Here is a 27,607-nt window from a genome sequence, read left to right as displayed (position 1 = left end):
TGCGCACAGAAACACTCCGCACATCCCTCACCAGGCCATACTTTGCCAAAACAAAACAAGCAAAGAAATTGCATCCCCCACGGTGCTACTCAGTACCGCCAGCACCCTTCGCGCCAACAAGCACCTCTACATGTTCCATCCCCCTTCCCTCTCCCTGTTCTGAATCTCTTCCCTCTCTACTCAAGAACGGCCCCGGCCTCCCTCCGGGAAGCCAGCACTCCGGCCGCCAGCTCCTCCGCCACCCGCCGGACCGTAGCGCCGCCCATGACCTGAATCACCGACAGGTCCCGCCCGAGATGGTGCCATACCCACGACCGCAGCTCCACCGCCGCCAGCGAGTCTCCTCCCAGTTCCGACAGGGTGTGCTCGCCCGTCACCGCGCCCTCGGGGAGCTGAAGCAGGTACCGCACGCGCTCGGCCACGGCCGGCAGCAGGACCGCCACGAGCTCCTCGCACGTTGAGGCGCGGTCGACGAGCTCGCGAAGGGGCGCGTTGCTGGCTCTTCCGCCGTAGGACCGCTGATGGTCTTGCGTCGTTCCGTCTCCCGAGGTGGCGTTGGCATTCCGACGGACCACAAAGTGCGAGAAGCGGGGATTCTTGTGCCAGTGCAGGGTCGGGTTGTTGGCATCAAATCGCCGCAGGCCCGTCGTGATGTCGTAGATCTGTGCTTCTTCACCGTTCCGACCCCATAGAGGCTGGCCTGCAACGATGGCCTCGACAAACATGTGGTGCAGATCCCGCTCCGAAATGGGCGGGTACCCATCGCGTTCAAGGTCTTGGTACAGGTTGTCCTTCTCGCGATGCAAGAACCCGAGGCCGTAGATCACCCCAATGTTGAGCACCGACCCGGGCAGTCCCCTGTTGCGTCGCACCGCAGCAAGCCCGTTCATGTACATGTTCGCAGCCGCGTAATTGGCCTGACCCGCGTGCCCGCCAACCGCCGCAAACGACGACGTCATGATGAAGAACTCGAGGTCCTTGTCGTCAAAAACCGCATCCAGGTTCGCCGATCCGACGGTCTTGGGCCGCATGACGCGCTGGAAGCTTTCGAGCGACATGCTCGCAAACACGCCGTCTTCGAGGATCATGGCACCGTTGACGACGCCGCCGACGGGCGGCAAACCTGCGGCAGCGAGGTGCCTCTTGAGCGATGCGACCTGCTCCAAGCTGGTCACGTCGAGCGCCTCAAACTGCACGACGACGCCGCGTCGGAGCATCTCAGTCTGCCACACGGGCGGCGTAGCGGGAGGGTGCCGACTGCAAAGCACCACGTGGCGCGCGCCCTGCTCCACGAGGAGGGCGCATAGGCTCTGGCCAAAGTCGCGCGTCATGCCGACAAGCACGTACGTCTTGCACGGGCTGAGGAGCTGAGCACCGGCCAGCGGCTTCACGGCATGACGGATCAAGCGCTCTGCCTTCCAGCTGATGAGCTGCAGCGGGGAAATGTCCCTGCCTTGCCGCAACAGCTCGGGAACGGATATAACAGGGACGCTCATGCTGGAATTCGCTGCGGCTTTTGCGACGGCGCATTCGACAGCCTGCCTGAAGAGATGTGCAGACAGCCGTAGCGACAATGATGCGAGCAGGTTCGAGAGCTTGCTGTAGCGACTGCCCCGCGGCATCGACTGGGCCATCATCTCCGAGACCTTGCTCCCGCTCGGGAGCAGGTCGATCACCCAGAGGCTGCTGGCGGTGAGGGGACACAAGGCCCTGACATCCCTCACGCTGGCCCCAGGATGCAGGTAGGCCGTCCCGGGTGAGGACTTGCACACGGACCTGTCCGTCGAGGCGACCGTCAGCGGCACGCCGCTCCAGCCTAGGACCTCGGCGAGAGTTTGAGAAAACGCCACGTCCGATCCAATGAGCAGCAGCACATGCCGGTTCCCTGCCGCGGTCTCGATGCCGATGGCCGCAACGTACCGCGCGAGACATGCCAGGACGGCGAGCATGTCAACCTCTGCTGTGTCGATGGGATTCGACCACGTCTCCGGGAGCATGACGAACGACCCCAGCCTTGGGGCCAGCGCGATGTACGCCCTCCCCGTGTCAGTGTCGCGCCCAGCCACCAGGTACGAGGGCGCCCAGCAAATCTCAAACGCAACCGCCGTGCTGTAGTCGACCTTTATGCGTCGACATCCAGGCGTTGGCGGGAAAGTGTCGAGACCTTTCACTTCCAGCTGGTACCGTTCCGGCGCGCTAGTATTGCTCATCGTCTCGGCCGGCACGAGTTCCACCACCTTGTCAAGCGTGTTGGTCGTCGTTTCAATCCTTCTCCTCGCTGCGTTGACACGCGCATTGGCCTCTTTCCAGGGCACAACCCTCGCAACGTACCTCCTACCCTTCTCAACATACACCTCCGGCTCGGTCACCCACAGCGGCGCAATGTCCGCATCCTCCTCCTCCTCCTCCTCATCATGGACCAGCCTGCGCATCGCCATCCGCGCAAAGCATTCCGTCACCGCTTCGACGGAAGCTGCCACATCCGCATCCATGACCCCATCCTCAGGAGGGCCGAGGTCCAACATCTGCATCACCAAGCCAGGTGTCTCGGCGACGATGGTCCTCGTAAACCCCAACGACGCCGCATGGTAGGGGTTGGCATACCTTGCGCCACGCGTCACCCAAAGGATGGTGGCATGGGGGCGGAAGAGGGCGCGCAACACGTCCATACGCTGCTCGGTTAGGCTCGCAAAAACCGGCTCCTCAAGGTCCTGCAGCATGATGACCGCAGACACCGGGTCCAGCGCCTTGATATCTTTGATCGCATCGAGTGACGACGCCGTGCAGACGTGGCCGTCGCACCGCGGACCAAGAACGCGTCGCACACCCGCCACGAGCTGAGCCGCGGGGGACCAGTCATCACCACCAACGTCGTCGTCGTTGCCGCCGCCACCGCCGCCGCCGCCGATGATGAGCAACCCTTCAGCCAACTTTTCCTCGTCGCTTAGGTACGCAAACGGATGCAGCAGGGCGCGTTTCACAAACGACTCGGCCTGCCGCACAACCACCTCAAACTTACCCGACAACGACTGGTGGCTGTTGGCCATGCCGTACCCAAACCCGGCATCATTCAGCAGCGCAGGCCATGAGCCCGGGCTCCCCGTCCACTGATGCGCGGTCTCTCCGCCGCTGCCCAGCTCGCTGTTCGGGACGCCTACCAGAATGAGGAACCCTCCCGGCCTTGTCCTGGCGCGCGCAGCCATGAGCGCCTCTTTTCTCCGGTACGGGTTGATCAATGAGGTGGCCAGGATGACCAGATCGTACCAGTCGGCGTCGGCTCCTGCGTAGTGCAGGTTGAGCTTTTCAGCGACAATCCTGCTGCGGATGGCGTCGCTGGCCGGGAGGCGGACTTCGAGGTTCGGCTCGGGGTCTGTGCCGATGCAGTAGGAGTCAAACGACTCGCCCAGGCCAGCGAGGATGTGCTCTGTCAACCCCAAGGCTGGGTCGGTGAGGCCTAGTACGCGCATGCGCGGGTACTTGTGGGAAATCTGGCGAATGATGCGGGACATGTGGCGCTGGAGAGCCACGAGGTGATGGGCCGAGGCCATGACGGCGGGGATTCTTTGCTCTAAGTGGTCGGGTTGACTCTGGATTAGGTCCCGGATGTGCTCAAGAACGGGAAAGTAGGGCGATGAATGGATGAACTGGCGAATGCTCTCCTCGGTGTCGTCGGGCCAAGGGGTTGAGACGGGTTCGTTTTGGTCCTTTTCAAGATAAAAGGTTGCCACACGCTCGCAGCTCTCAATCAAGACGTGGTTGGTAACCTCCATACTCTTGGAGCCGGCGCAGACAATCTTATCGTCCGGGTCGAGGTCGAGCTTGGTCGTAAGGTAGAGCTCGTAATCGTTCTCCAGCTTGGTCGAGCCGATCGACGCCGCCGTCAAGCCCTGAACCTGGATCTCCATGGTGCCGTGGCTGTCAAAAATCTCAATATCCGCTGTGAGCGACGCGGAGCTATGCTCAGTTGCCGGCGCGGTGCCCGTCAGGTATGCATCGACCTTGAGAGTGTCCTCCGCGCTGCTGGTTCCATCAACAGCCGCGAGGTTGAAGCGGACGCACCCCAGCTCCACCGGGAGAAAGGAAGTCCAAATGGCATTGTCGCCCGGAGATGAGATGGTGACGAAAGCCGTCTGAAAGCAGGCGTCCAACGTGGCTGGGCTAAGATCCAAGGCCGTGGTGTCGTCATTGTGGCGTCTGCTCACCGTCGCCGTCGCGAAGCGGTACCGCCGGCCGAGGGTCCGGAGGGCATGGAATGGCCCGGTGTAGGCAAGACCGACGTCTTTCATCGCCTTGTAGAACCTCTGAGGGCTGGCAGGCAGCATCTCAGTCTGGGCTGTCTGCCTGGGAGGCAAGGAGGCTGCCGAAGCTTCTCCAAGGAAAATGCTGAGCTGGCCGCTGAAGTTGCGCTTCATGTCGGTGCGGCCGTCGGCGATGGCTGAGCACAGCGTAAAAGACGCTTCCAGGGTGTCTTGTGCGTCATGGTGGAGGGTCAAGTCAAACAAGACCTCAACACCCGGGGAGTCGGGCTCCATGACGATACCGTGGGAGAGCTTGAGGTTCCGGAGCTCAACCACAGCAGCCTGACGGCCGGCCAGTGCGGCCTTCGCAGCATCAAAGGCCATCACCAGGTACGCCGAGGCCGGGAGCAAGGCATGGCCCTGGATGGTGTGGTGGCTGACCCATGGGATGCGCTCAAACTTGAGAATGTTGCGCCAGCGCAGCTGATGCTTGTTGTCGTCGCGGGTCCGGACCCCCAGGAGTTCATGGGGCTTGTCGGTCTTGAAGTGGTACTGGCGAGTAATGCGCGACTCACGGTAGAAGATCTGGGAGTGATCCCACGGATAACGCGGGGCATTGGGCAGACGGGCGTGGATCAGCTCGGGCTGCCTGGAGCCCACAACAAAACGCCGTACAGGATCAGCGTCGCCAGAAAGCCCAAAGCGCGTCCACACCCAGCCAAGGAACGTAGCAAATGCCTCGCGGTCGTCCATGGTACGGTCGAGCAAGCCGCAGTACGGAATCGCCTCACTTCCCCGGTGCTTCATCGTCTGAGCAACGGGTCTCTTGAGAACAGGGTGAGGACCAACTTCCACGGCGCAGTCGAACGGCCCGAGCATCTTGACGGCAGTGCCGACGGCGTCGCAGAACAAGACCGGGTTGGCCATATTGTCGGTCCAGTAGCGGCCCGAGAGCTGCTCCATGGACGGCTCACCCCAACCGTACACGCTCGATATCCAATCGATGCCGTTGCCGCCCTCGGGTCGGATGCTGCAGGCGGTCAGCTTGTCGAGGTAGCTGACGGAGGCGCTCTCCATGTGCGGCGAGTGGTAGGCTTTATCGATGCTGAGAATGCGCACGAATTTGTTCTGCCCGTCGAGCTGTGCGGATACCTCCTGGATGACGTCGGCATCTCCCGCGAGCGTTACGCTAGAAGGCGCGTTGATCGCAGCGAGCCAAAGACGATTGTAATACAACTCACTTCTGCACAGCTTGACAGCCTCTTCTTTGGTCAGGCCTGCGACCAGCATGCCTCCCGGTTTTCCGTCGGGGCCGTGGGCTTTCTGGACGCATATACCTCGGTAATACGCAATGAGAATGGCGCCGCGAGCGCTGAGCCTGCCCGCTGCGTAGGCTGCAGCGATCTCCCCCGACGAATGGCCAACAACGGCCGCGAAGCGGATGCCCATGTACCGCAAGAGGTCGACAAGCGCGATTTGAATCGCCGTGCAGAGAGGCTGAGAGACTTCCGCGTCGCAGACGCGGGACGTGCTTTCGTCGGCCAAAATCTCACTCTCCAGAGTCCACGAGGGCGGGTCAGGGCAGGTCTGGAGGATCATGTTGAGGTAGCGGATCGAATCAGCAAAGACCTGCGATGACCGGAACAGACCACGCGACATGGTGGCCCATTGGGCGCCCTGGCCCGTGAAGGTGCCGAGGATACGCAGTTTGTCGTTCCCAGATCGGACCCTGGCACCGATATTGGGGTTGGGTGACGCCCTTGCCGCTGCAAGAAGGGAATCGAGCGTGTCGATGGTGCCGGACGTCGAGAGGCTTACGACGGCCACGCGGTAGCGGAAGGCGCTGCGATGAGCATGAACGTGCCAGGCCACCTCTGCATAGTCCAACGCGGGATGCTGAGCAAGATGGTCGCGATACGCTTTGATGACTGCGACGAGCGATGTCTGTGAGGGGGCAGAGAGCAAGAGCGGCAACATGACGCGGTGGCTTGGAGACGAAGGGCCGAGGTAAGAGCCTCCGAGGCAGCCATGGATGGTCGGCGAGGAGAATCCCACGATGCGGTTGTGGATCTCGGGCACGTACTCTTCGATGATGGCGTGCGCATTGGTTCCCCCGAAGCCGAACGAGTTGACGCTTCCGCGCCTGGGTTGACCAGCAGGAGGCTGAGGCCACGGCAAAGCTCCCGTGGGGACCTCCAAGTGGAAGCGGTAAGGCTGGACGGCCGGACTGAGGGTTTCGTGGTGGAGGTTTGGCGGAACTGTCTTGTGACGCATGCTCTCCACCACCTTGAGCAGGCTTGCCAGTCCGGCGGCGCCCTCGGTGTGGCCGACGACGGTCTTGACGGACCCAACCAGCAGCCTGCGGGTCGCGTGCGAGCTCCGAAGCGCTCTTTGGTCGCAGCCCTTGAAGAAGGCATCCTCGATGGCACGCGCCTCGTTGGGATCACCGGCGGGGGTCCCCGCGCCGTGGGCCTCAAAGTACTGACAGCGGTCGTCAGGGTTGCGAGCGTCCAGGCCGGCTCGGCGGTAGGTATCCCGAATCAGACGCGACTGGGCCTCCCAGCTGGGCATGGTGATACCGCGCGTGTGGCCGTCCGAGTTGATGGCGGTTTCTCGGATGATGGCCTCGATGTGATCGCCGTCGTCGATGGCCTGCTTCAGGGTCTTGATGAGGATGGCGGCGATGCCATCGCCACGGGCGTAGCCGTCGGCCGATGCGTCCCACATGCGGCAGTGGCCAGTCGGGCTGAGCATGCGCATTTTGGACTCGGCAATGAACGGCTCGGGGGCGAGTATGAGATTGGCTCCTGCAACGCAGGCCATGGTGCACTCTCCGGCGCGGAGGCTCAGAACCGCCTGGTGCAGGGCGACGAGGCTGGATGAGCAGGCCGTGTCCACGGTAAACGAAGGGCCCCGCCAGTCGAAGAAGTAGGATACACGGTTCGACAAGATGGACCGGGCGTTGCCGGTGGCGCAGTACTGGCTGACGTTGAGCTCGTCGCGTTGAGCGAGAGTCTCGTAGTCGTTGGTCATGAGGCCGGCAAAGACGCCGACATTGGAGCCAGCGTAACGGCGCAGAGAGTACCCGGCAGACTCGAGGGCCTCGTACACGACTTCCAGGGTCATGCGCTGCTGGGGATCAATGGCCTCGGCCTCTTTCGGCGAGATTCCAAAGAAGCCGCTGTCAAAGACACGATGGTCCTGGTCGAGGAAGTAGGCCTTGGGCGAATTGGTGGCCCCATGGTGCTCTGCATCGGCATGGTAAAACGCCTACCTAAGGCTATTAGAGAGTGCTCCTTGAGGTGATATGATTGATTCTGGTGCTGGGCCGCGATTGCGACTTACACGGATGTTGAACCGCTCGAGGGGCACTTCCCTTGACAGGTCGGTTGGGTGAACGAGAAGCTCCCAGAGTTGAGATACATTTGTGACGCGGCCGGCGAAGCGGCAGCCTGTTCCAACGATGGCAATGGGTTCTGATGGAGGAGGCTTATACGACATGGTGATGTTGTTGTGTGGCGAACTGCCACGATGCGCAGGCTGGTGTAATTAATCGAACAGGATCCGTTGTCCAAGGAAACAAGCGCTGAGAAGCTCAATTGGCTGGTTCTCGAAAAAAGAAAAAAAGGCAGAGGAGAAGTCGTGTGTTTCTTTTGATGGAATCAAGAGACATTGGGGAAACAATATCTTGCGGGACAAGACAGGTTGTTACCAAAGAGAAGAGACGACGCGGATTGAGGAGTGGAAAGCAGGTGGAAAGTGGAAGAGATTCATTCAGAGCGACTGTTGGGCAAAGACGACCTGGCGTTGCTCTTGGTTGCCATTTCTCTTTGAAGGGCCGAGACTCGAATTCTAACCAGCCACGATAAGCCAGGGTCAAAGCATCGGAGGAAAGAAAAAGAGCAGGCACTTTTGTTGGATTGTAACGAGGAAATCGAGGAGCCAACCTTGGTCGGAGGCAGGACACGCGACATTGACAACGGCTTGGGGCTTAGCAGATTGCAGAACCACAACGCAATCACGTTACCTCCACTAGGTACTGATTTCTTTTTTTTTTTCTCTTCTTTTTTTTCTTCTTTTTTCTTCTTCTTCTTCTTCTTCTTCTTCTTCTTCTTCTTCTTCTTCTTCTTCTTCTTCTTCTTCTTATTTGGACTTGGGTGGTACATATCACTGAAAAGGCTACCAAAGAAACACCACCGGGATATCACGGTCTGGACCAGCCTGAGCTTCCGTTGGCAAGGGAGGATGTTAGAAGAGGAGTCGATTCCGATTGTTGAGCCCCGTGGTGTTATGAGATACCACCTAACAGATTCATCACCCTGAAACCGGGGGCTGAAGAATTAGTTACACAGCGTAAAGAACAAAGACGTCATCAAGTCATGAATGAACCAAGAACCTTCCACCTCGCAGCCGCCGGCGCCTCTCGCGCGTTGTCGTGGCTACTCCTCCGCCACATCACCCGTCGCAAAAAGCTCCAAATAGACCCTGCTCTTGTCCACCCCCCTCGCCACCAGCGCGGCGCGCACGTCCATCATGAACGGCTCGGGCCCGCAGAGGAAGTAGTCTGCGCGGGGGTCGCTCAGGAACAGGTCCTTCTCCGGGTGCAGCTTCTCCAGGTCGAGCCGCGTGTCGGCAAAGTCGTAGTCGACGCCCTCGCGGTCGTCCGGGCCGGCGTTGCGCAAAAACACGTTGGCCGTCACGCCCTCGTTGTCCCGGCAGATCTGCTTCACCTGCTCGGCAAACGGCTGCACGGCGCGCGACCTCGACGCGTGCACCCACGACACGGGCCGCTTGACGGCCGCGCCGGCGGTCAGGCTCTCGAGCATGGCCATGAGCGGCGTGGCGCCCACGCCGCCCGAGATGAGCACCGCGGGGACGCCGGCCTTGGACGCGTCGCCAGGGTCCAGGAAGAACTCGCCCTGCGGGTGCGACAGCTCCACCTCGTCGCCGACGTTGTACCGGCCGTGCAGGAGGTTCGAGATCAGGCCCGGGACGGCGGCGGCCCCGGCGGCCTTGTCGGCGGCCTCCTCGCGCTTGACGCTGATGCGGTAGAACTTGCCCTCCGGGTGCGGCGCCGAGCTGAGCGAGTACTGCCGGCTCTGGAGGTGGCCGAGCTGCGGGACGGGGATCTGCAGGCTGACGTACTGGCCCGGCCGGAAGCGCGGGAGCGGGACGACCCCGTCGGCGGGGGCGAGGTAGAAGGACGTGATGACGCTGCTCTCGGGCACCTTCTTGACGATGCGGAACCTGCGCCAGCCCGGGGCGGTCCAGCCGTCGGCGGCGTTGGCCTTGTAGAGGTCCCCTTCGCGCTGGATAAACACCTTGGCCAGCACGCCGTAGGCGGCGGTCCAGGCGTCGACGATGTCGGGCGTCGCGGCGTCGCCGAGGACCTGGCCGATGGCTTGCATCAGGTACCGGCCGACGATGTCGTACTGGTCGGCGGTGACGAAGAGGGAGGCGTGCTTGTGGGCGATGCGCTCGACGGCGTGGGCCAGCTTGGGGAGATCGTCGACGTAGGTGGCGTAGGCGAGCACGGCGCCGGCGAGGGCGCGGGGCTGACGCCCGTTGGCCTGGCTCGTCATGCTGAACATGTTTTTGAGCGAAGGGTTCTCGCGGAGCATGTTTTCGTAGAAGACGGTGGTGATGGTGACGCCGTGCTCTTTGAGCACGGGCGCCGTCGCCTTGACAATGGCGATTTGTTGTTCGGTAAGGGCCGTCATGGTGGTGGTGGTGGTGGTGGTGGTGGTGGTTCTCGTAGGTAGTCTTGACGGTGTGGATGTTTTCACGTCAGGGGGGTCAATAAAGAAGCCGGGATAGGAAAGGACAGCAGGGTAGGTAGGTATGCTGCCCGAGTCTTGAGGAACCAGAGCGTTATCACTCAGTACAGTACGTGACGACCGCTGTAGATACCCAAGGTTAGGTAGGTAGCAGGGGGTTGTTCCTGGAGCCCAGGGAAGTGTGCTGTCGGCTCTTGATGTTGTTAGACAATGCCAAAGCCGCTCCCTGCCTCATCTCTGTGCCATCGTGGCCTAGGTATTTATCGTCCTCGCCCTTCCCGCTTCCCTCCTCACCGCAACAGACGCAACATTGCGAAATCCTCAAGTCGATATTTTCGTGGCTTGCACCTCGCATGATCCCGGCAGTTCTGATGGGACGAGGTATGGCCGTGTAATCCCGTAGAAACGTGCATTTCCGAGGCCCGCGCCGCCGTGGCCCGGGGCCCTCTGCCGCGACTCCGGAACCGATGGTGAAATTCTCTTCATGGCATTGGCCAGTTCGTCCCCGGTTCGTCGAAACGGTCCAAACCATCCGGTCGGGTGGACCGGAGGACGCCTGGCCCACCAGGCCGGATCAGCTCATTTTTGCTGTTGGATGGGATGACTCAGCCTTATCCAAGAGTATTATAACGACAGCAGCATCTCCGCGGCGGGAACACCCGCAAGTCCCGGAATCTCCAAGCTTGTTTTTCTTTGGGCTTTCCCTAACGAGGGGGGCAAGGTTGTCTTGGGTGCAACCACAGGACACCCAATGTTCGGACAAGTTCAACAGAAAAGGAGCGGACCGGCTGTGAGGGTGTGGTCTGATGCTCACGGAGGGATCCAGAGGCCTTAGGATGGCCACCCAGTGGCTTGGAGGCACGGCGGGGCTCCGAAAGGCATCACCAAACTTGGAAGAAGGTTGTAGCTTTTACCTAGCTGACGCGGACGGTCGCGTCCAGGGACGCATTGACGTGGACTTTACTTCGACACCGGGACAGAGACCGCATGCGAAGGAGTCGACACTGCTGCATAATCACATGACCCGACCGCGATGGTGGGTTTTTGAGAAACGCGGAAAGAAAGAAAAAAAAAAAAAAGAATAGAAAATAATAACTAAAAATAAAATGTTAAGAGTGGACAAAGATGGTGCGGAGACCGGGTCCCCCTACAACCTACGACCGGGGACCCTCCTTGTACATACACACCGTACTGTGCGCGCATGGTGACGGGCACCTAGTAGGGGATGCGGCTTGCAGCCACGCGCAACCTTAAGTTGACGTACGTCGTCTTACCCTTGACATCGGACCACCCGAGAAAACCCTGCAGCATGCTTCCAGTCTGGACGGCGCGATACAACGATTGGTTTCCCCAGGATTCCAACCATCCGAGAAGCTCCTTTGTCTGTCGATGTCGGTTTGCAGGAGGGCCTGACTGAGGCTGTGCCACGGAGACCAACCCTAACCCTACCAACATTGGGTTGCCTCTCTTCCGTCCGGAGCCCTCGGGCCCCCCCCCCCCCCCCGCCACCTCGGTGGCAAACCCGACCACCCTGCTGTATTAATTAACTATTACCACGTAGAACCACGTAGACGGAGCGGGAACCAAAGCCATGGTGGAACGCCTCAGTGTGGCTTGGACCGTCTCTGGCGGGAATGTGATTCCCCTGCTCAGCTGGGATGACCCAGGGAGCATCCAGAGCCCGACGTCAACAAGCGCTGAAAATAGGGCCGCGGGTTCCATGGAGGGAGCCGTTTGTTCAGCGCCGACGGCAACCTGGAAGTGGAGGGCTTGAGCAAACAGCTCCAGGTCAAAAAGGAACCGGACGGCACCAAGCCAGTCGGACGGGGAACGTGCAAGCAAGCAGCCTATGCGCGCCGCCAGCGGCCACACCCTCTCCAGTGCTCCAGCATCAAGGCGTTGAGCCAACCGCCCCGGAATGCTGACACGTTAATACGTCTCGTGCGAGACCCAACACGTTGCGCCGCAGCCAAACAACGCTGGCTGGCGACCGCAGCCCCCCTACGCCTCGTTTGTGTCGCATTGCCTCGCCCGGTACGTTCGCCTCCATTCCTTTCCCCGGCTTTTTGTTCTCTTGGTGGCTTTTTATTCCCCTGCAGCCCAATTCAGATGCGACATGCTCTAACCGAGATGCACGAGCAGATGTCACCCGCCTTGGGTCAGCAGCTGGGATGCCCGAACCACCCATCAAGGCCATTCCTGGGGCCCGACCCATCCGGCCGGGCGACCTGGACGGGCTCTGGGCGCAGGAGAGGCGCCACGAGATCGTCGAGAGGGTCAAGTACCTGGTGAACGACGACCTGGAGGAGCCGCCTCACATCCTGGCCGCCCGGAGGGCTCTGTATGCGAGGGGCAAGACCTGGCGCGATGCGAGCGACGACGAGTACGTGCCCTGCTCGCCGCCCCCGTGAACCCACCCACGCGCCCGCAGCTAACAGGAGCAGGATCCTGCACATCCTGGATACGCTTCCCCGCACCCTCTTCGAGTCCAAGGTCTGGAAGCGCCACCCCCCGCCGCCCGCCAGCTCCGAGTACTACGACCTCGTCACCCGCATCCACCGCTCCGAGCTCCACTTTTACGGCTACGACAGCCGCTCCCCCGGCGGGCGCCTTTTGTACATGCTCCGCGACGCGCGGCTCGACCCTTGCCCGGCCTCCTTCTACCAGCGGCTGAAGCAGGCGGGCATCAGCATCGACCGCGTGGCCCACTTCACGCGGCGCACCGTCACCCGCGCCGACACGCCCTTGATGTCGCTGCCGTACAAGCTGGAGGACAAGCGCCGGCTGTTCGTGGGGGACATGGCGAGGTTTCTGGCGCGGATGCAGGGGAAGAGCGGAGGCGAGATTCCCCACGCCACGTTTGTCGTGCCGCCTGGCATAGGGCGGGCGGGCCAGGAAGGCAAGGCCGGCGACGACGACGACGCATGGATCGAGGAGGGCATCCTCAAGATGGACTCGAGGACGCTGCTGTTGGATACGACCATGAACAGCAGCCTGCTGCAGGCCGTGAGGGAGGCGGGCCTGAGGCCGGCCGTGATCATCAAGCAGTTCACCTTTTGGCCGGATCGGACGGACGAGGACACGACGGCGTTGGAGAAGATGGCGGTGGCGTAAGTGCACCTTTTCCTTTTTTTTTTTTTTTTATTCTTCTTTTTTTTTGGTTTCTGTTGTCCTGCTGCTGAGAGAAGGCGGCGGTATTACCAACCAGACAGAAACAAGGAACAAGGTGCTAACAATGTTGTCGTAGGGAATACAACACCACCCACTGGCTTACCCAGTACTACGGTGTATACGAACGGCATCCTGGGAGCGGCTTCGTCTCATGCAACCCGACCATCTACATCCGCAAGGGCAGGTCGCTGGTTCATGCGTTGAAAAAGTCCGCGTCCAACCTTTCCAACCTGATGCGGCGGGCTTCGCCCGGCCCGTCGTAGGGGGAGCCGGGCGATGAGCAGCCGTCTTCTTTTTCTTTCTGCGACTTGATTTCTTTACGGCGTTTCTTCAAGGCGAACATCAACATCACGGGACGGTTGGGACTCCCATGGGGATAGGGAAGCTGGATCAAGGGACTTGGGTCATGAATTCATCAAGCGGGTGCATGTTCATTCTGCACGTACGTACTATACGGGTACTATTAGAGGATGGGGCGTTGGGCACGGCGTTTGTGTACAGGAGGAGAACCAGCTGCATCATTGGGCGTCGGGCTGCATTTTTGTTTTTTTTGTTTTCTTTTTTCGCCAAGGATCGTCAGGCAATGAGGTAACTACCTACATAGTAGTAAACAGAAGCATACTCCGTAATCACTCGATTTTACTTTCTAGGATCCTGACCCCATCGATCCCGCAATCTGAAGCGGTTGTACTGCCTTACGGAACAAGTACGGTATTCATCCTTTCCTCTAATACACGCTGAGGACGCTGTCGCAGTCTCATTAGGTACTTGACGTCCAAAGTCCCCCGGCCCCAGCAGCGAAGGTACGGTACTGTGTATTCACCATGTAATTGCCCCGCTGTGGGGTACAACGCCCACGTGTAATGGACGCGTAAATTGATTATCGGGCGCGTCTCCCCGTCAACCTCTTTTACACAGCATTCACGTCGGCACCAACATTCCCTCACGCAGAGCATAACTGAGGACACATTGTCTGCTGGATCGCTTGGAGAAAGGCTGGTTTCCAACGACGCAACCCTTTTCTTCCCAGAAACCACGTAACCAGCCATCAACATGACCGTCCCTTCCAACGATGCGCCCGCCGAGGCGCCGACCACGGCATCGGCACCCGCCATCCCATCCTCTCTTGGCGTGCCTCGACACGAAGAGTACCAGTACCTTGACCTCGTTCGTGAAATCCTCGACAATGGCGAGCTGCGCCGCGATCGGTTCGTCCTCTTCCTCCCCTCTGCCCTCTGCCCTCTGCCCTCTGCCCTCTGCCCTCTGCCCTCTCAGAGGCCCTCCCCCACCCCATGCTTGCTAACCCAACCGGCCTTTCTCCTCCCATCAGCACCGGAACGGGCACATACTCGGTCTTCGCCCCGGTCCCCCTAAAGTTCTCCCTCAACCGCTCCGGCACCCCGATCCTCCCGCTCCTCACCACCAAGCGCGTCTACACCCGCGCCATCATCGCCGAGCTCCTCTGGTTCATCTCGGGCGACACCTCGTCCAGGACGCTGTCCTCCCAAAACGTCAAGATCTGGGATGGCAACGGCTCGCGCGCGTTTCTCGACTCGCTCGGCTTCACGGACCGCGAGGAAGGGGACCTGGGCCCCGTGTACGGCTTCCAGTGGCGGCACTTTGGCGCCCGCTACGTCGACTGCAAGACGGATTACGCCGGGCAAGGCGTGGACCAGCTCGCGCGCATCATCCGCACCCTGAGGACCAACCCGTACGACCGCCGCCTGGTGCTGAGCGCCTGGAACCCGGCCGACCTGGGCAAGATGGTCCTGCCGCCGTGCCACATGTTTGCTCAGTTCTACGTCTCCTTCCCCGGAGGATCCCGCCGCCGCCGCCACCGCAACAGCAGCAACGACGACGACAACAACAACAACAACAACAAGAACGGGCAACCAACCCAACAAGAGGAGGAAAGCAAGCCTCCAAAGGGCCACCTCCACTGCCAGCTCTACCAGCGGTCCTGCGACATGGGCCTCGGCGTGCCCTTCAACATTGCCAGCTACGCCCTGCTCACGCACATGCTCGCGCGCGTGACCGGCCTGGTCCCCGGCTCGCTGACGCACGTCATGGGCGACGCCCACGTCTACCTCAACCACGTCGACGCGCTCCAGACGCAGCTCGAGCGGGAGCCCGCCGAGTTCCCCGAGCTCGAGATTGTGGGCCACGACGAGTGGGACGGGACCAAGGGGGACGACGACCTGGGCATCGACGGGTGGAAGGTGGACGACTTTGTCATCAAGGGCTATCGGCCGCACAAGGCCATCCAGATGGACATGTCTGTGTAGCCGGCCGTTGGAGATGGGGCCGAGGAGGTGACTAGAGCCGCGGGGGGAGGGGGCGGAGGGGGATCGGGTTTCTTGTGCAATGCGTTTTTCTTGGAGTCATGACCATGAACGAGGGGTAGGTATGTGGGTAGTGGGTAGATGGATACGGTTGGGTTGGGTAACCAAAGGTACATATCATATATACAGTACCTTCACTGTTGGAAATCCTACAACCAATTCGGGTTTCTTCCACGTCTTGCCATGATCAGTGTTCGGTTGGTTGCATCCCCTGTTGCTTGGAAGATACCCAACACCAAATATCCTCTACTCTCCCTTACCATGTGGATGGCTTGTAACATGGCTTGTAACATGGCGCTCCCTACGTTGCTGCGCTTGCTGTTCGCAGAAGGAAAGAGTTGGCTTTCTGCTGTCACGACTTCCTATTGAAACCACAAAAAAAAAAAAAAAAAAAAAAAAAAAAAAAAAAAAGGAAAAACCAACCAAGAACTGATCAACACCATTTCCATCTTCGCCCTGGCAAACCGTCAAATGGATGAGTTGAGTGGAGAACCTAGATTACCATAACGCAGAAACCTTGCTTCCCCGGAACCATGTATATCTACGACGGTCTGTCTGGCTTTTCTCTCCAAAAAAGAAGAATAAATAAAAAAAAAAAAAATAAAACCAAAAAGAATCCGCGTCACCCTCGGTTCCGTGTACTGTATGCCACTCTAGCCCCCAAGCTGGCCCTCTTCGCTGTCCTTCATCCCGTCTCTTTTCTATCTTCAGGCCAACCCCTAAGCGCGCATTCCTTCCCATGCTATCCCTTCCTCTCCCCCTCTTCTGCACGCCTCACCGCACACAAACATCTAAGCAACCCATGGCACTCGAGAGTGACGACTCTATCTCTCCCCTTACGCCTCAGCACCCGCCTGGGCCGCCGCCGGCTCCGCCGGGGCCTGCTCCTTGGTCTGCACCACCAACCCCTTCTTCTCCGTAAAGTGCCTCGGCAGGCGATTCTCCCCCTCCTTGTACGGATATCCCGCCTCCTCGCGCGCCATGTCGTTCACCCAACGCTCGTTGCCCTGCAGACCGCCCTTTCCGTGCTTCTCAACGCCCACCTCGTGCCACTTGGCCGCAAGGTAGTACCAGGCCAGCGCGTTGCCGACCGTGCCCACCTCGTCCGACACGCCCGTGCGCGCCGCCTCGCTCATGCGCTTCCACAGCTCGTCGTCGGTGAACAGGTCCATCAGGTGCGTCGCCACGGCCTTCCAGTCGCCGGGCGTGACGAGGAAGCCGTTGACCTTGTCCTTGACCTGCAGAGGGATGCCGCCCGTGTTGGTCACGATGACGGGCCTGCCGGCGTGCAGCGCCTCCGACACCTTGACCTCGAAGCCTTCCCGGGTCGAAAGCTGCAGCACGACGTGGGCATTGGCCAGCAGGGTGTTGATGAGCTGGTCGTTCGGGTCGAGGCGCATGACGCTGACGTCCTTGATGAGGTCCGGATAGTACGTCTCGAGCTGGCTCATGGTCTGGTCGTAGATGAGGCTGCCGTCCGGGTCGTCGACGGAGCCGTTGCCGCACACCACCAGCTGCGGGACGTCCGTGACGCCGGCCTTCTCGCAGCGGCGGCGGAACTCGGCGTACGAATCGATGACGGTGGGGATGCCCTTGGACGGGTCGAAGCGCGCCACCTGGATAATGTACTTGCGCGCGGGCCAGTTGAGCTCGGTCCTGGGAACCCGTCAGCAGGATGTTGTGAGGCATGGGCAAGCAGAGGTGCACGCACATGCGCTGCGAGTGGCAGGCGACGTTGTAGATGTTGCCGTAGTAGCCCGCAGCCCACTTGCTCAGGGGCTTGTTCAGGCCATCCAGCCAATCCGTGGTAGCCGGCAGGTAGACAACCTTCTCGCGGGGAACGGTGTGAGGAACGAAGATCGGGATCGGGTGGCTGATGAACATGTCGGCGAGCTGGATGTTGCTCCAGAGGAAGTCCCAGATGTCAGCCTGGGGACTCCCGGCCGTGGCGACCAGGTCGCTCCGGATCTGGATGTGGGATCGGTACAGCACCGGGCGGTCCGGCGTGATTTTCTTGATCAGCGGGATGAGGCCTGGCATTTGCGGATCATCAATCTACCCCGCCACCGTTGGTCAGCACACAAAGCGGTTCCACCATCGAGAGCCAGGGAGATTCGGTAGGTCGGGGGCGGAAACCAAGGCACTTACAACCACAATGTCCGCGCCACCTTCCTCGGGCGGGCAGAGCGGGCCGCCTTCCGAGAACCAGTAGCGCTTCGCATTGTCCGAGATCCAGTCCAAGATGGCCTGCTTCTCCTCGGCCGAGATGCGCTGGTCGGGGTGGCTAACGCCCTGAAGGATGTTGTGGATGTTCTTGGTGATACGGAACACGCCCGGCCGGGGCTTGGGCACTGCAGATGCCGGGTTAGCCGTCGCCTGCTGCGTCTGGCACGCCAAAGGTGTGAACAACAAATCGTGTCTCGTAGCACGTACCGTACCACGTCAGGTCGACGCCCATGAGCCGCGAGAAGCGCACCAGGGCGTGGCGCATGAGGGCGACGCCGCCGCCCTGGGGAGTGGCGCTGAAAAAGGCAATCTTTGTCTTTCCGGCGCGCAGCTTCTTGGCGTAGGTCAGCATGGACTCCCAGGTGGCGTAGCTGCACGTGTCCTTGTGGTTCTGGATGGTGGTGAGGTGGGCGCGGAAGCCGGCATCGGTCTGGACGACGCCGCGCCAGCCAACCTGCAGCAGCGGCACCAGGGAAGGGCCAAAGTTCATGATGCACTTGCGGGCCACGGAGTCGGCCTGCTCGTCGACGCGCTTGACGTCCCAAAAGGACTGTTCCTTGTGCTCGTCGTCGGGGCGCATGACGATGGGCACGATGTCGAGCTCGAGCCACAGGCGGGAGCAGAGCGTGGGGCTCATGTACTTGAGGGTGGTGGGCAGGCCGGCGCCGATAAACTTGGCAAAGTTCTCGTGCTCGTACTTTTCCACCTCGGAAATGACATAGTCGGCGATCACGTCGGACCCCATCTTGAGGGCGTCATCGAGGACGATGCTCTTGACCGAGAAGTCGATCAGGTAGACCGTGTCGTGGATGGCCAGGGCAACGACGGCCGTGTGGTCGTCCGAGAAGACGGCCGAGATGCCCAGGAAGAGCGTCTACGCGGGGGGAGGGCGACCCCGTCACGTGTTAGCGGCATGGCACATGGGCGACCTGGTCAAAGGGCAGCATCGTACCGTGAGCGACGGACCAAAGTGACCCTCCTTCTCGACGAGGGTGCTCATCTGGCGCTTGCGGTGCACCGAGGTGCCCGTCGAGAACTTGCGGCTCTTTTCGAACGCCATGATTGCGTGCACGATGGGGCGGATGCTCTTGGGGACGTGCGGGTGGTGGTTGTGATGGTGATGCTGGTGGTTGTGGTCTTGTTGTTGGTCGTCAGCCGTGGGCGTGTCGGCTCCGCTGGTTATGAGGGATGGTTCGCCGCTAGCAAGAGAGCGAACCTTGTCGGCAAGACGATGGGTGAGGGAGGGCCAGTGGATAGAGGGATGGGGATAGGGGTGGGGATGAGACTGGGGGCTTTTATGCTCGACGTCCGTGTCCTCGGACGCAGGCGGTGCAGGGGCGCACGGCGTATCGTTTGGTGGTGCCGGGGCGCTGGAGGTGGTCTGGTCGAGGGACGGCAATGGGGCCGTTGGGGTGGGGGGGTTGAGGTCCACCTGCGAGACCTGGGACGATGGACACAACGATTGGGACGTTGTCGACTCGGACCGTTCCTGGTACGGGGGGGCCAACGCGGGCGTGGGTGAGCCTGCGGGCGTGGAGGGTGTGGACGAGGGCGTGGGTGTGGGGTGATGGTCGATCTCGGTGGTCTTGACGCCCGCGTCCGGCCGGTCCAGGGTCAGGCTCGAAGCGTTGGAGGGAAGGTTGGCGTTGCTTGAAGCTTGGCTGGGCCCTGCGAAATGCTGGGCTCCTACGGCTGTGATGCCAGTCGAGGTCAGCGTCTTGGGGGCCACCGAAGGTCCAAGCGGTGATGCAGCTCGCCCTGCTGCAGGGTATGCAGCTGGAGGGAAGGAGATGCAACCGGGGGGGCAGCGTGCGTGTAAGTGACGAGGCCCGGAGGAGGACGAGGGCCCCTCATTTCCCTCTCTCTCGGCCGTTCCTGCAACCTTCCATCCCCGGGTGGCATGAGTGGGGCACAGGGCTAGGCAGCTTCAAAGAAAAAGCCGGCAGGCGGCATGACACGGACCCGACCTGCCCTGCCGTGACCAGGAACAAGGAAAAAAAGGGAACAACGCTGGAACCTCAATTTACCTTCTGAGCTGTCTAATGGCTTGGGGCTTGTCAACACGCGGCCCTCAGGAACTGCTGGGGCGTTTTGCGCGCTTCTTTCCGCCATGATGGGGGAGGAGGGGTTAGGTTGTTCGTGGGCGAGCAACAGACAACGGGACTCTAAGACAGGCAGTGAGTGGCATGTCGTCAGCCCCACGTCCACAACATCAGATCTCTCTCCTGTCGACATCACATGGCCCATCAGATGGTTGGTTGCCAAGACCGCCCGCGAGCCTCAGCCTAACCCAACGGGACCCGACCCAACTGCACTTTCAGGTAGGTAGGTTGTATGGCCCTCTCTAGCAGCACTTGTTGCTTTTATTTGTGTTTTCAGCACTACCAACAGAGCCGTGGCTCAAGCTTGGTAGGTCCCCCTTCGATGCTGCGATATCCCCCTCAGGGCTCCAGGCCCGCTCTCCGGAGCACGACAGGCGTATATATGCGAGCGGCCTTTGTGTGAAAACCTGACTTGCAGGTCCATCACCTTCCTACCGGAATGGGTAGGTTGGAGACGGCGCCAATGCCGGTTCGTGCAGCCAGCCATTCCATCGAGAATGTCGGTGAACAAGGCCATGTCAAAACACGGCTCTCCATGCGTGGGCCGGGCCCGGGCCCGTCCTGGGGGGAAGGTTGGGTCGTTGCCATGATGGGTGGGGTGTGACAGCAGCGCCGAGGGGTTGAGGGACCAGCCAGCAGCGGAGGTTCGCCGGGGACGATTGGCCAGTCCGCGATGCACGCAGGAGGGGTAACAGGAACGGCGAGTCCAAGCCATGCAAAGGAAACCATTGCGGCGAGCGGGGGACGGGGACGGGGACGTACGTGGTTTAGCAAAAGAAGATGCGCCAGGAGGTGCCGAGCAGTGTGACAGTCACTTGTTTGACGAAAGGGGATGTGATGCCCCGATGAAGGATGGCTATCTCTGCTCGAGTCTCGTACTCGACGGGTGGGTGGGTTGGCGACACAACAGCGCTCTTTCTCTGACTCGGCCAACGGCTTCTCAAAAGGACGTTCTCTGTCGTCCAAATCAAGCACAAGGACAACAAGTTCCAAGTTTTTCTTCTCGTCAATGACGTGTGCTGCAGCGCCGAGCTCTCGCCCAAGAGCAGCGCTCTTATTCTCTCTGCCTGTGAAGCTTCAGAAACCGCCACCCACAGAATTGCCGAACCCCGAGGTCTACTTCGCCTCAGGCATGCCCGAGTTGGAGTCAAGTGTGTGATGATGTCAGTGTTCCGGGACCATGTGTCGTCCGGTTTCCTGGTGGGGTCACGGCTCGTAGCGCGAGTGTAGCGCAAGGGCTGGGCTCCCGATGTGGGGAAATGCTGGGGAAGCGATGGTGTTGATCCACTTGATTGGCAGGGGGTGTGTGAGACGTTCAGACTACAAAAAAACAACACCAGAGTCGTAAACAGCGGCCTCGTGATAGGCTTGGAAGGTGATGCGTCTAGAAATGGCGAGACTCTTCCGTGTCCCGGCACAAACAGGTCAAGCAGAAACTTTGCGCAGCGCAAGCCAACGAGGTATCAGTTCTTCGGACGAGGCTCTCATCTCTGGTCGGCCCTTCATCACGCCACGACAACCCTGGAACACCAGGGGGGTGGTGGATCATGCCATCTGCTTCGCTACGGTTCGCTTTCCGGCGACAGCCGGGGCTAGCACCTAGCGTACAGCCTCTGCCGCGCCTCGACCGGGCCAAGACGAGATCCAAAGACGAACGGATCCGTTGGCAGATCTGATTTGTTGATGCGCTAGGTGCAGCACGCGACCATGCTACGACCATGCTCAACGCGACGTTGGATCAAGAGAGACAGCCAGCCGAGCATGCCAAACTTCCACGGATGTAAACAAGTCAGAACAAACAAAGCGTCACTTTTCTTTTCGTTTCTTTTTTTTTTTTTTTTTTTTCATCCGCTCATGTTGCTGTATCCATGGGCACTCGGCCCCTCTCATGCCCTTCCGTCTCCCGATGGGGCATGGACTCAAGTTGGGCTTCCTAGCCGGCTTGGAACTCGGTGTGGAGGGGTTGAGATGTCAGCCGTTGAGCTGGACCGAACGCTGGAGGCTGCTTGGCGTCCATTTGGAAACGCATCGAATTACCAAAGACACAGCTTAGCACAGGTAGTTCGATCCAAGGGGCAAACCCAACTTGTAACGGGCGTCCCGCCGTACAAGCATTTGCCCCCCCCCCCAAATGTTGCTCGGTCATATGAGTGTGAGATTGGACTGAACTCGCAAAAAGAGTTCGTCTCTTCGTTCCCGGTGCGTGGTGATGCGACGCTCAGGTGGTGAGAAAGGGATGCCGAGGGCCCTGACCGCGCCACGGCACCGGGCTCCACCAGGATCAGGCCACCAAGGCCTCACGGGGAGGTTGACGGTGTGCGCTGCGGTGGCTTGCGTTGCGGTGTAGTTGCAGGACGAGAATGAGCTAGTTACTACGGCAGGTAGGTTGGTACCTAGTTCTTCCTTTGCTCTGCAACTTGCAATCACTCCAACCACCCCGAGGGACTCTTGTCCGGGATCGGGTACCCCGCACCCAGCAAAAAAAAAAGACGGCATCAAGACGCGACGAGTTTCACAGCAGCCAGCCAGCCAGCCAGCCAGCCCAACCACGGCGGGATGCCTGCTCAACCTTCACCTGGACCCCTGCATCGACATACCTGCATCCGCAAGGAACAACATACGAGTCTCAATGGTACAACTTCACTCCCTAGCTACCTAGAGTAGGCAATGAGGACTATATAACTACACGCCTGCTTCAGGTCCGGTCCCCACGCGCTCGGCGTCACGCGCCTACGAAGACTCGAAGCGCTTGGCGACCGTCTTCCAGTTGACCACGTTCCAGATGGCGTCAAAGTACTCGGCCTTGCGGTTCTCGTACTGCAGGTAGTAGGCGTGCTCCCAGGCGTCGATGCCCAGCAGCGGCACGAGGCTGCCCGTGACGGGGTCCTGGTTGGCGCGCGTCACGATCTGGAGGTTGCCCGCCGTCTTGTCCTTGGCCAGCCACGCCCAGCCGCTGCCCTGGATGCCCGCGAGCGCGGCGTTGAGCTGCGAGCGGAAGGACGAGAAGGAGCCGAAGTCGGTCTCGATGGCTTTCTGCAAAGAGGGGAGCGGAAGGTGAGTCACCGCGTCGGGCTTTTCTTCATTTCAAAACGAGCAGGCGACAAAAAACATACCTTGAGCGCACCGTCGGGCTCGCCGCCGCCCTCCCGGCTCGCCGGGGCCAGGTTCTCCCAGAAGAGGCTGTGGTTGAGGTGGCCACCGCCGTGGAAGTTGAGGAGGGGCGCGAGGGAGGCGGCCTTGGCGAAGTCCTTCTTGGCCTCGGCCTCGGCGATGGCCTCGAGGGCGCTGTTGAGGCCGTTGACGTAGGTCTGGTGGTGCTTGGAGTGGTGCAGCTCCATGATGCGGCCCGAGATGTACGGCTCGAGGGCACCGTAGTCATCTGCGCCAAAAGCGGCGGGGGTTAGCTGGCTGTGCGCATGGTTCTCCCCCGTCCCATCGCTTGCCCGCCGTGGTGCCCTGTTGGACGAGCTGGCGTCGGCCACTTACACGGCAAATCCGGAAGCGTGGCCTTGTTGCGCACGAAGCTGGTGCTGGCCATGGCGCCGACCCGGGGGGCAGCGGAGGCGCGGAGAGCCCCCCGGAGGGCCGGAGCGGCGCGGAAGAGCGTCGAAGACATGGTGGGGTTCGGATGCGTGTGCTAAATCGCCAATTGAGGCCCGGGGAGCTGACGAAAGCGCTTTGTATTGCTCCTCGGCGGTCGGGAGGCTGTGATGATGGGGAGCGAAGGAGGGGATTGTGCTGATGCGTCGGAGCTCGGGGAAGCTTTCGGCACAACCGCCAATTTCGTCATTGAGAGCCCGCATCTTCCAGAAGCTCTTCCCGGTTCCCCGCCCAAGAACGTGGCTGGTGTAAGTGGTCAGCCACACGCTGTGTGGGGCCGTCCTCCTGGCGCGGGGGGCGGGGGTGAAGGACGGGTGGAGACCAAGAAGTGGGAGCCACGCCTGTTGGACCCGACACATGGCATCGCGATCCGATCCGTGTCGTCGCTTGTTGACATGGGATCTGGACCGGCCGTTTCGAGAACAGGAACCACGTGAAGCTTCGCTGCACTCGTTGACTTTTTTTCTTTTTTTTTTTTTTTTTTGGACAATCGTTTCCACCTGTGATATTGGTAGTTGTCTGTCAGATTTCATCTCCTCGGAACCATGTCCTATTACGACATCGACGCGATTCTCACGGACGCCGAGGTATGCTTTTGGGGCGGCTCTCGTCTCCGTGTCGTCCGCTAACCGTCGCTCTTAGAAAATCCCATGCACCTTCCAGCTCGACGTTCCCGACCTCGGCTACCTCGACAACGCACCGACCCAGCCCCTCAAGGCCGGGACCAAAGTCAACCTCCCGCTCTGGCTCGCCGAGATGCTCGCCATCGCCAACACGGGCGACCCCGAGGGCCGCTCGTTTGTCACGTTTGATTTGCCCTCAGCTCTCGGCAACGACGTCATCCAAGCCCTGAAGGCAGACCCCCGCGCCGTGCCCCTCCGTGACCAGAGTCCCCATTTCTACGGCCTGGCCACGCACATGATGGACCTCGTCAGCGAGGATAAGCTGCCCGAGGTGGTCCGCAACACGTTTGTTACACGCGCCGCCGAGGTTGCGCTGCATGCCCGCAAGCTGGGGGGCGTTGGCAGCCGGGGAAGGACGGCGGCTGAGGAGGGAAGCAACCTCGGGTTTGGCGGCGCCGGCGAGGAGTTCCTCCGGGGACTGGACGAGTGGGAGAGGAAGCTGTTCCGCAAGGCCCATGATGGAGCCAAGTCCGGAAAGGAGTGGATGGAGAATATCAGAAAGCATTGAGCGTCACGAGGACGCCCCGGGGGAGGAGTGAAAGGCACCGTCGTCGCCTTCAAGACGGAGCGAGCCCGTCGGGAGCCCCATGGCGCCCGGGCCTGTCGTGCGGGAGCGGGAGCTACGCCAAGACCACGCAAAGCAAACATACTGCGTACGCACACACACACACACACACACACCATCCTGGCGGACACCCTTGGCGCGTAGGGCTCCTCCAGCAACAGCGCCCTTTGATCGCCGGCCTTGCAAGCATGGGACCGCCAACGACAAAATGCATCCAATCACTATGATCCGAGCGCGGCGGACGGGTCGACCCCACGCCGAAACGGTGTCACCATCGGGCCATCCCACGCCGCCCGCGGGCTCCCGCAGACCCCACCCAAGCGTTGCATGTCACACGGGGGGGTTTGCCGACCCTGCATCTCATCGATCGACAAATCGAAACCCGAATCGACTTGGAGGGATTTTTCCCTTCGCCTTGACACCATCCATCCTTGTCATTTGATCAAGGCATCAGCTGTTCACGGTCGACGAACCATGAGGCGGCGCGCTCTGCAGCTCGTATCGACGCGCATCGGCCGCTCCCAGCGGCCGCTCGCCTGCGGGGCCCAGCTCGGCACCCTGACGGCGGCTCGAAGCCGCATGTCGACCGTGGCCGCAGCTCCGACGGCTCCGCTCAGCACCCTTTCTGCCGAGACCTTTCATCCGCCCGCGCCAACGCCTGCGCCAACGCCGGCGGCGGCGCCCGAGACCGACGGCGAGCAGCAGCGCCGAGCGAAGCAGATCTTGCGGCGGGCGGTCGCAGCCACGGCGCCGAGACATGACTGGACCCGGGAGGAGATCGCCGCCATCTACCACCAGCCGCTGCTGGAGCTGGCGTACCAAGCAGTAAGCACCGCCACGGCCGCCGTTCGCCGACACGATCGAAGCCATGTGGCACCTGCATGCTAACCACGCGCCCCAGGCGGCCGTCCACCGTCGGTTCCACGACCCGGCCGAAGTGCAGCTCTGCACGCTGATGAACATCAAGACGGGCGGGTGCACCGAGGACTGCTCGTACTGCGCCCAATCGACGCGCTACCAGAAGGGCACGGGGCTCCAGGCGAAGCGCGTCGAGAGCGTCGAAACCGTGCTCGAAGCGGCGCGCATCGCCAAGGAAAACGGCAGCACGCGGTTCTGCATGGGAGCCGCGTGGCGCGACATGCGGGGCCGCAAGACGAGCCTGCGCAACATCAAGGAGATGGTGCAGGGCGTCCGCGCCATGGGGATGGAGGTGTGCGTCACGCTGGGCATGATCGACGCCGAGCAGGCGAGGGAGCTCAAGGAGGCCGGGCTGACGGCGTACAACCACAACCTGGACACGAGCCGCGAGTTCTACCCGAGCATCATCACGACGCGGACCTACGACGAGCGGCTCGAGACGCTCGGGCACGTGCGCGACGCGGGGATCCACGTTTGCTCGGGGGGCATCCTGGGGCTCGGGGAGAGCGACGCGGATCGCGTCGGCCTGCTGCACTCGGTGGCCACGCTGCCCAGCCACCCGGAGAGCTTCCCCGTCAACGCGCTCGTGCCGATCAAGGGGACGCCGCTGGGGGAGCGCGAGCGGGTGGAGTTTACGTCCGTGCTGCGCACGGTGGCGGCGGCGCGGATCGTCATGCCCGAGACCATCATCCGGATCGCGGCGGGCCGCAAGACGATGCCGGAGGAGCAGCAGGCGCTTTGCTTCATGGCGGGGGCCAACGCGGTTTTTACGGGGGACAAGATGCTGACGACGGAGTGCAACGGGTGGGACGAGGATGCCGACATGTTTGGGAGGTGGGGGCTGCGGCCGATGAGGAGCTTTCGGAAGACTGCGGTCGCCCCAGGAGAAGACTCTCCCAACTAGGTTTCCTTCTGGTAGCATAGGGCCATTGGCCGCTGAACCGTGGCCGTGCCAACCCCGTGTACACACGGCGTATCGTACCTCACGAGCACCACCTATAAGTTCCCTATTGTCGCTTTGACGTAGGCGTTGCTGGGCGGGAGAGGTTTCGACGCCGGTCCGGGTCCGGGTCCGGGTCCGGGTCCGGGTCCGGGTCCGGGTCCGAGTCCGAGGCCGGTGCGGCTGTATGTTGTGACCCGCCGGTGCCTATACGGGTAGATTCCGGGCCGTACCCGGCAGATGCTTCGGTCTTTTTGTTTCTTCCCTTTTTTTTACAAGAAAATAGAAAGAAAGAAAAGAAGAAAAAGAAAAGAAAAAAGAAAGGATGCCATGCATATCTTTTGTCTGACGTCTATCTTGGAGACATATACATACAATGGTACTTGGGAGGTTTGGTTGGCCTCCAGTTCACTCCTCCTGTCTTCTAGCTCGGCTCGTGCTAGGGGCTCTCTTGATGCCGAATACCTACCGTACCAAATCCGGCCCATGGAGGGTTCCTTCAAGCCTCCACTGTTCAGCAGCAGCAGCAGCAGTGCGTGTAGGTTAACTACCTTAGGTACCTATAGGTAGTTAACTAGTTAATTACACCGTACTAACAGCAACAGCGGGGCAAGTCTGAAAACTCCCCCCCATACCTGACCTGGTAGTCATAGTATTTCTTCCTGGTGTAACTGCCTTGGGTCGCGGCCGCGACCACCGGAAACTTCCATAAACGGACCTGAGCGGTGGAGCCTCCCCCCCCCCCCCACCCAAACACGGCGCCACCGATCAGGGGCTCCCGTCGCTCGTCAATCAAAACTGAACCGTCTCGGCTTGACTCGTCTCGGACACCTCAATGTCGGTCACCCTCACCGTCACGTCACGATTGTGCACGTTTCGAACCTTTTTCCCCTTCGTCCTTCCATTCCCCTTCCTGCAGCTTTGGTTCTGCATTCCGCTCTTTTGTTTCTCTTCTTTCTTTCCGGGGTGCCTGCTGGACGTCGTCGTCCTGAAATGAACCAACCGTCCGTCTCTCTTTCGTTTCGCTGAAAAGTCGTCCAACGCC

The 27,607-nt window shown here is 60.8% G+C and overlaps 8 protein-coding genes across 8 annotated transcripts; 4 read left to right on the top strand and 4 right to left on the bottom strand.

Annotated features, from left to right (window-relative positions):
• Window positions 1-176: 176 nt before the first annotated feature.
• On the bottom strand, window positions 177-7,739 carry VTJ83DRAFT_6145 (uncharacterized protein; the record flags this gene model as incomplete). Its single annotated transcript, XM_071012824.1, has 2 exons — window positions 177-7,508; window positions 7,584-7,739. 2 exons carry the CDS (start codon window positions 7,737-7,739, stop codon window positions 177-179), a joined length of 7,488 nt encoding a protein of 2,495 aa, XP_070865520.1.
• Window positions 7,740-8,677: 938 nt separating this feature from the next.
• VTJ83DRAFT_6144 (uncharacterized protein) lies at window positions 8,678-9,958 on the bottom strand (the record flags this gene model as incomplete). The annotated part of the gene is made up of 1 exon (XM_071012823.1): window positions 8,678-9,958. One exon carries the CDS (start codon window positions 9,956-9,958, stop codon window positions 8,678-8,680), a length of 1,281 nt encoding a protein of 426 aa, XP_070865519.1.
• A 2,228-nt stretch (window positions 9,959-12,186) lies between these two features.
• Window positions 12,187-13,449, top strand: VTJ83DRAFT_6143 (uncharacterized protein; the record flags this gene model as incomplete). Its single annotated transcript, XM_071012822.1, has 3 exons — window positions 12,187-12,398; window positions 12,460-13,125; window positions 13,263-13,449. 3 exons carry the CDS (start codon window positions 12,187-12,189, stop codon window positions 13,447-13,449), a joined length of 1,065 nt encoding a protein of 354 aa, XP_070865518.1.
• A 790-nt stretch (window positions 13,450-14,239) lies between these two features.
• VTJ83DRAFT_6142 (uncharacterized protein) lies at window positions 14,240-15,471 on the top strand (the record flags this gene model as incomplete). Its single annotated transcript, XM_071012821.1, has 2 exons — window positions 14,240-14,394; window positions 14,517-15,471. The coding sequence occupies 2 exons, from the start codon at window positions 14,240-14,242 to the stop codon at window positions 15,469-15,471; spliced, it is 1,110 nt and encodes a 369-aa protein (XP_070865517.1).
• An 893-nt stretch (window positions 15,472-16,364) lies between these two features.
• Window positions 16,365-19,866, bottom strand: VTJ83DRAFT_6141 (uncharacterized protein; the record flags this gene model as incomplete). Its single annotated transcript, XM_071012820.1, has 6 exons — window positions 16,365-17,184; window positions 17,240-17,583; window positions 17,677-17,879; window positions 17,962-18,628; window positions 18,707-19,446; window positions 19,782-19,866. The coding sequence occupies 6 exons, from the start codon at window positions 19,864-19,866 to the stop codon at window positions 16,365-16,367; spliced, it is 2,859 nt and encodes a 952-aa protein (XP_070865516.1).
• Window positions 19,867-22,586: 2,720 nt separating this feature from the next.
• Window positions 22,587-23,472, bottom strand: VTJ83DRAFT_6140 (uncharacterized protein; the record flags this gene model as incomplete). Its single annotated transcript, XM_071012819.1, has 3 exons — window positions 22,587-22,889; window positions 22,970-23,235; window positions 23,343-23,472. The coding sequence occupies 3 exons, from the start codon at window positions 23,470-23,472 to the stop codon at window positions 22,587-22,589; spliced, it is 699 nt and encodes a 232-aa protein (XP_070865515.1).
• Window positions 23,473-24,001: 529 nt separating this feature from the next.
• Window positions 24,002-24,647, top strand: VTJ83DRAFT_6139 (uncharacterized protein; the record flags this gene model as incomplete). The annotated part of the gene is made up of 2 exons (XM_071012817.1): window positions 24,002-24,043; window positions 24,099-24,647. The coding sequence occupies 2 exons, from the start codon at window positions 24,002-24,004 to the stop codon at window positions 24,645-24,647; spliced, it is 591 nt and encodes a 196-aa protein (XP_070865514.1).
• A 384-nt stretch (window positions 24,648-25,031) lies between these two features.
• Window positions 25,032-26,526, top strand: VTJ83DRAFT_6138 (uncharacterized protein; the record flags this gene model as incomplete). The annotated part of the gene is made up of 2 exons (XM_071012816.1): window positions 25,032-25,529; window positions 25,606-26,526. The coding sequence occupies 2 exons, from the start codon at window positions 25,032-25,034 to the stop codon at window positions 26,524-26,526; spliced, it is 1,419 nt and encodes a 472-aa protein (XP_070865513.1).
• Window positions 26,527-27,607: the final 1,081 nt, after the last annotated feature.

This window comes from Remersonia thermophila, chromosome 5 (assembly GCF_042764415.1).
Source record: "Remersonia thermophila strain ATCC 22073 chromosome 5, whole genome shotgun sequence".
Taxonomy (NCBI): domain Eukaryota; kingdom Fungi; phylum Ascomycota; class Sordariomycetes; order Sordariales; family Chaetomiaceae; genus Remersonia; species Remersonia thermophila.
The sequence above is the reverse complement of the archived record's forward strand: the minus strand, read 5'-3'. Positions and strand labels throughout refer to the sequence as shown.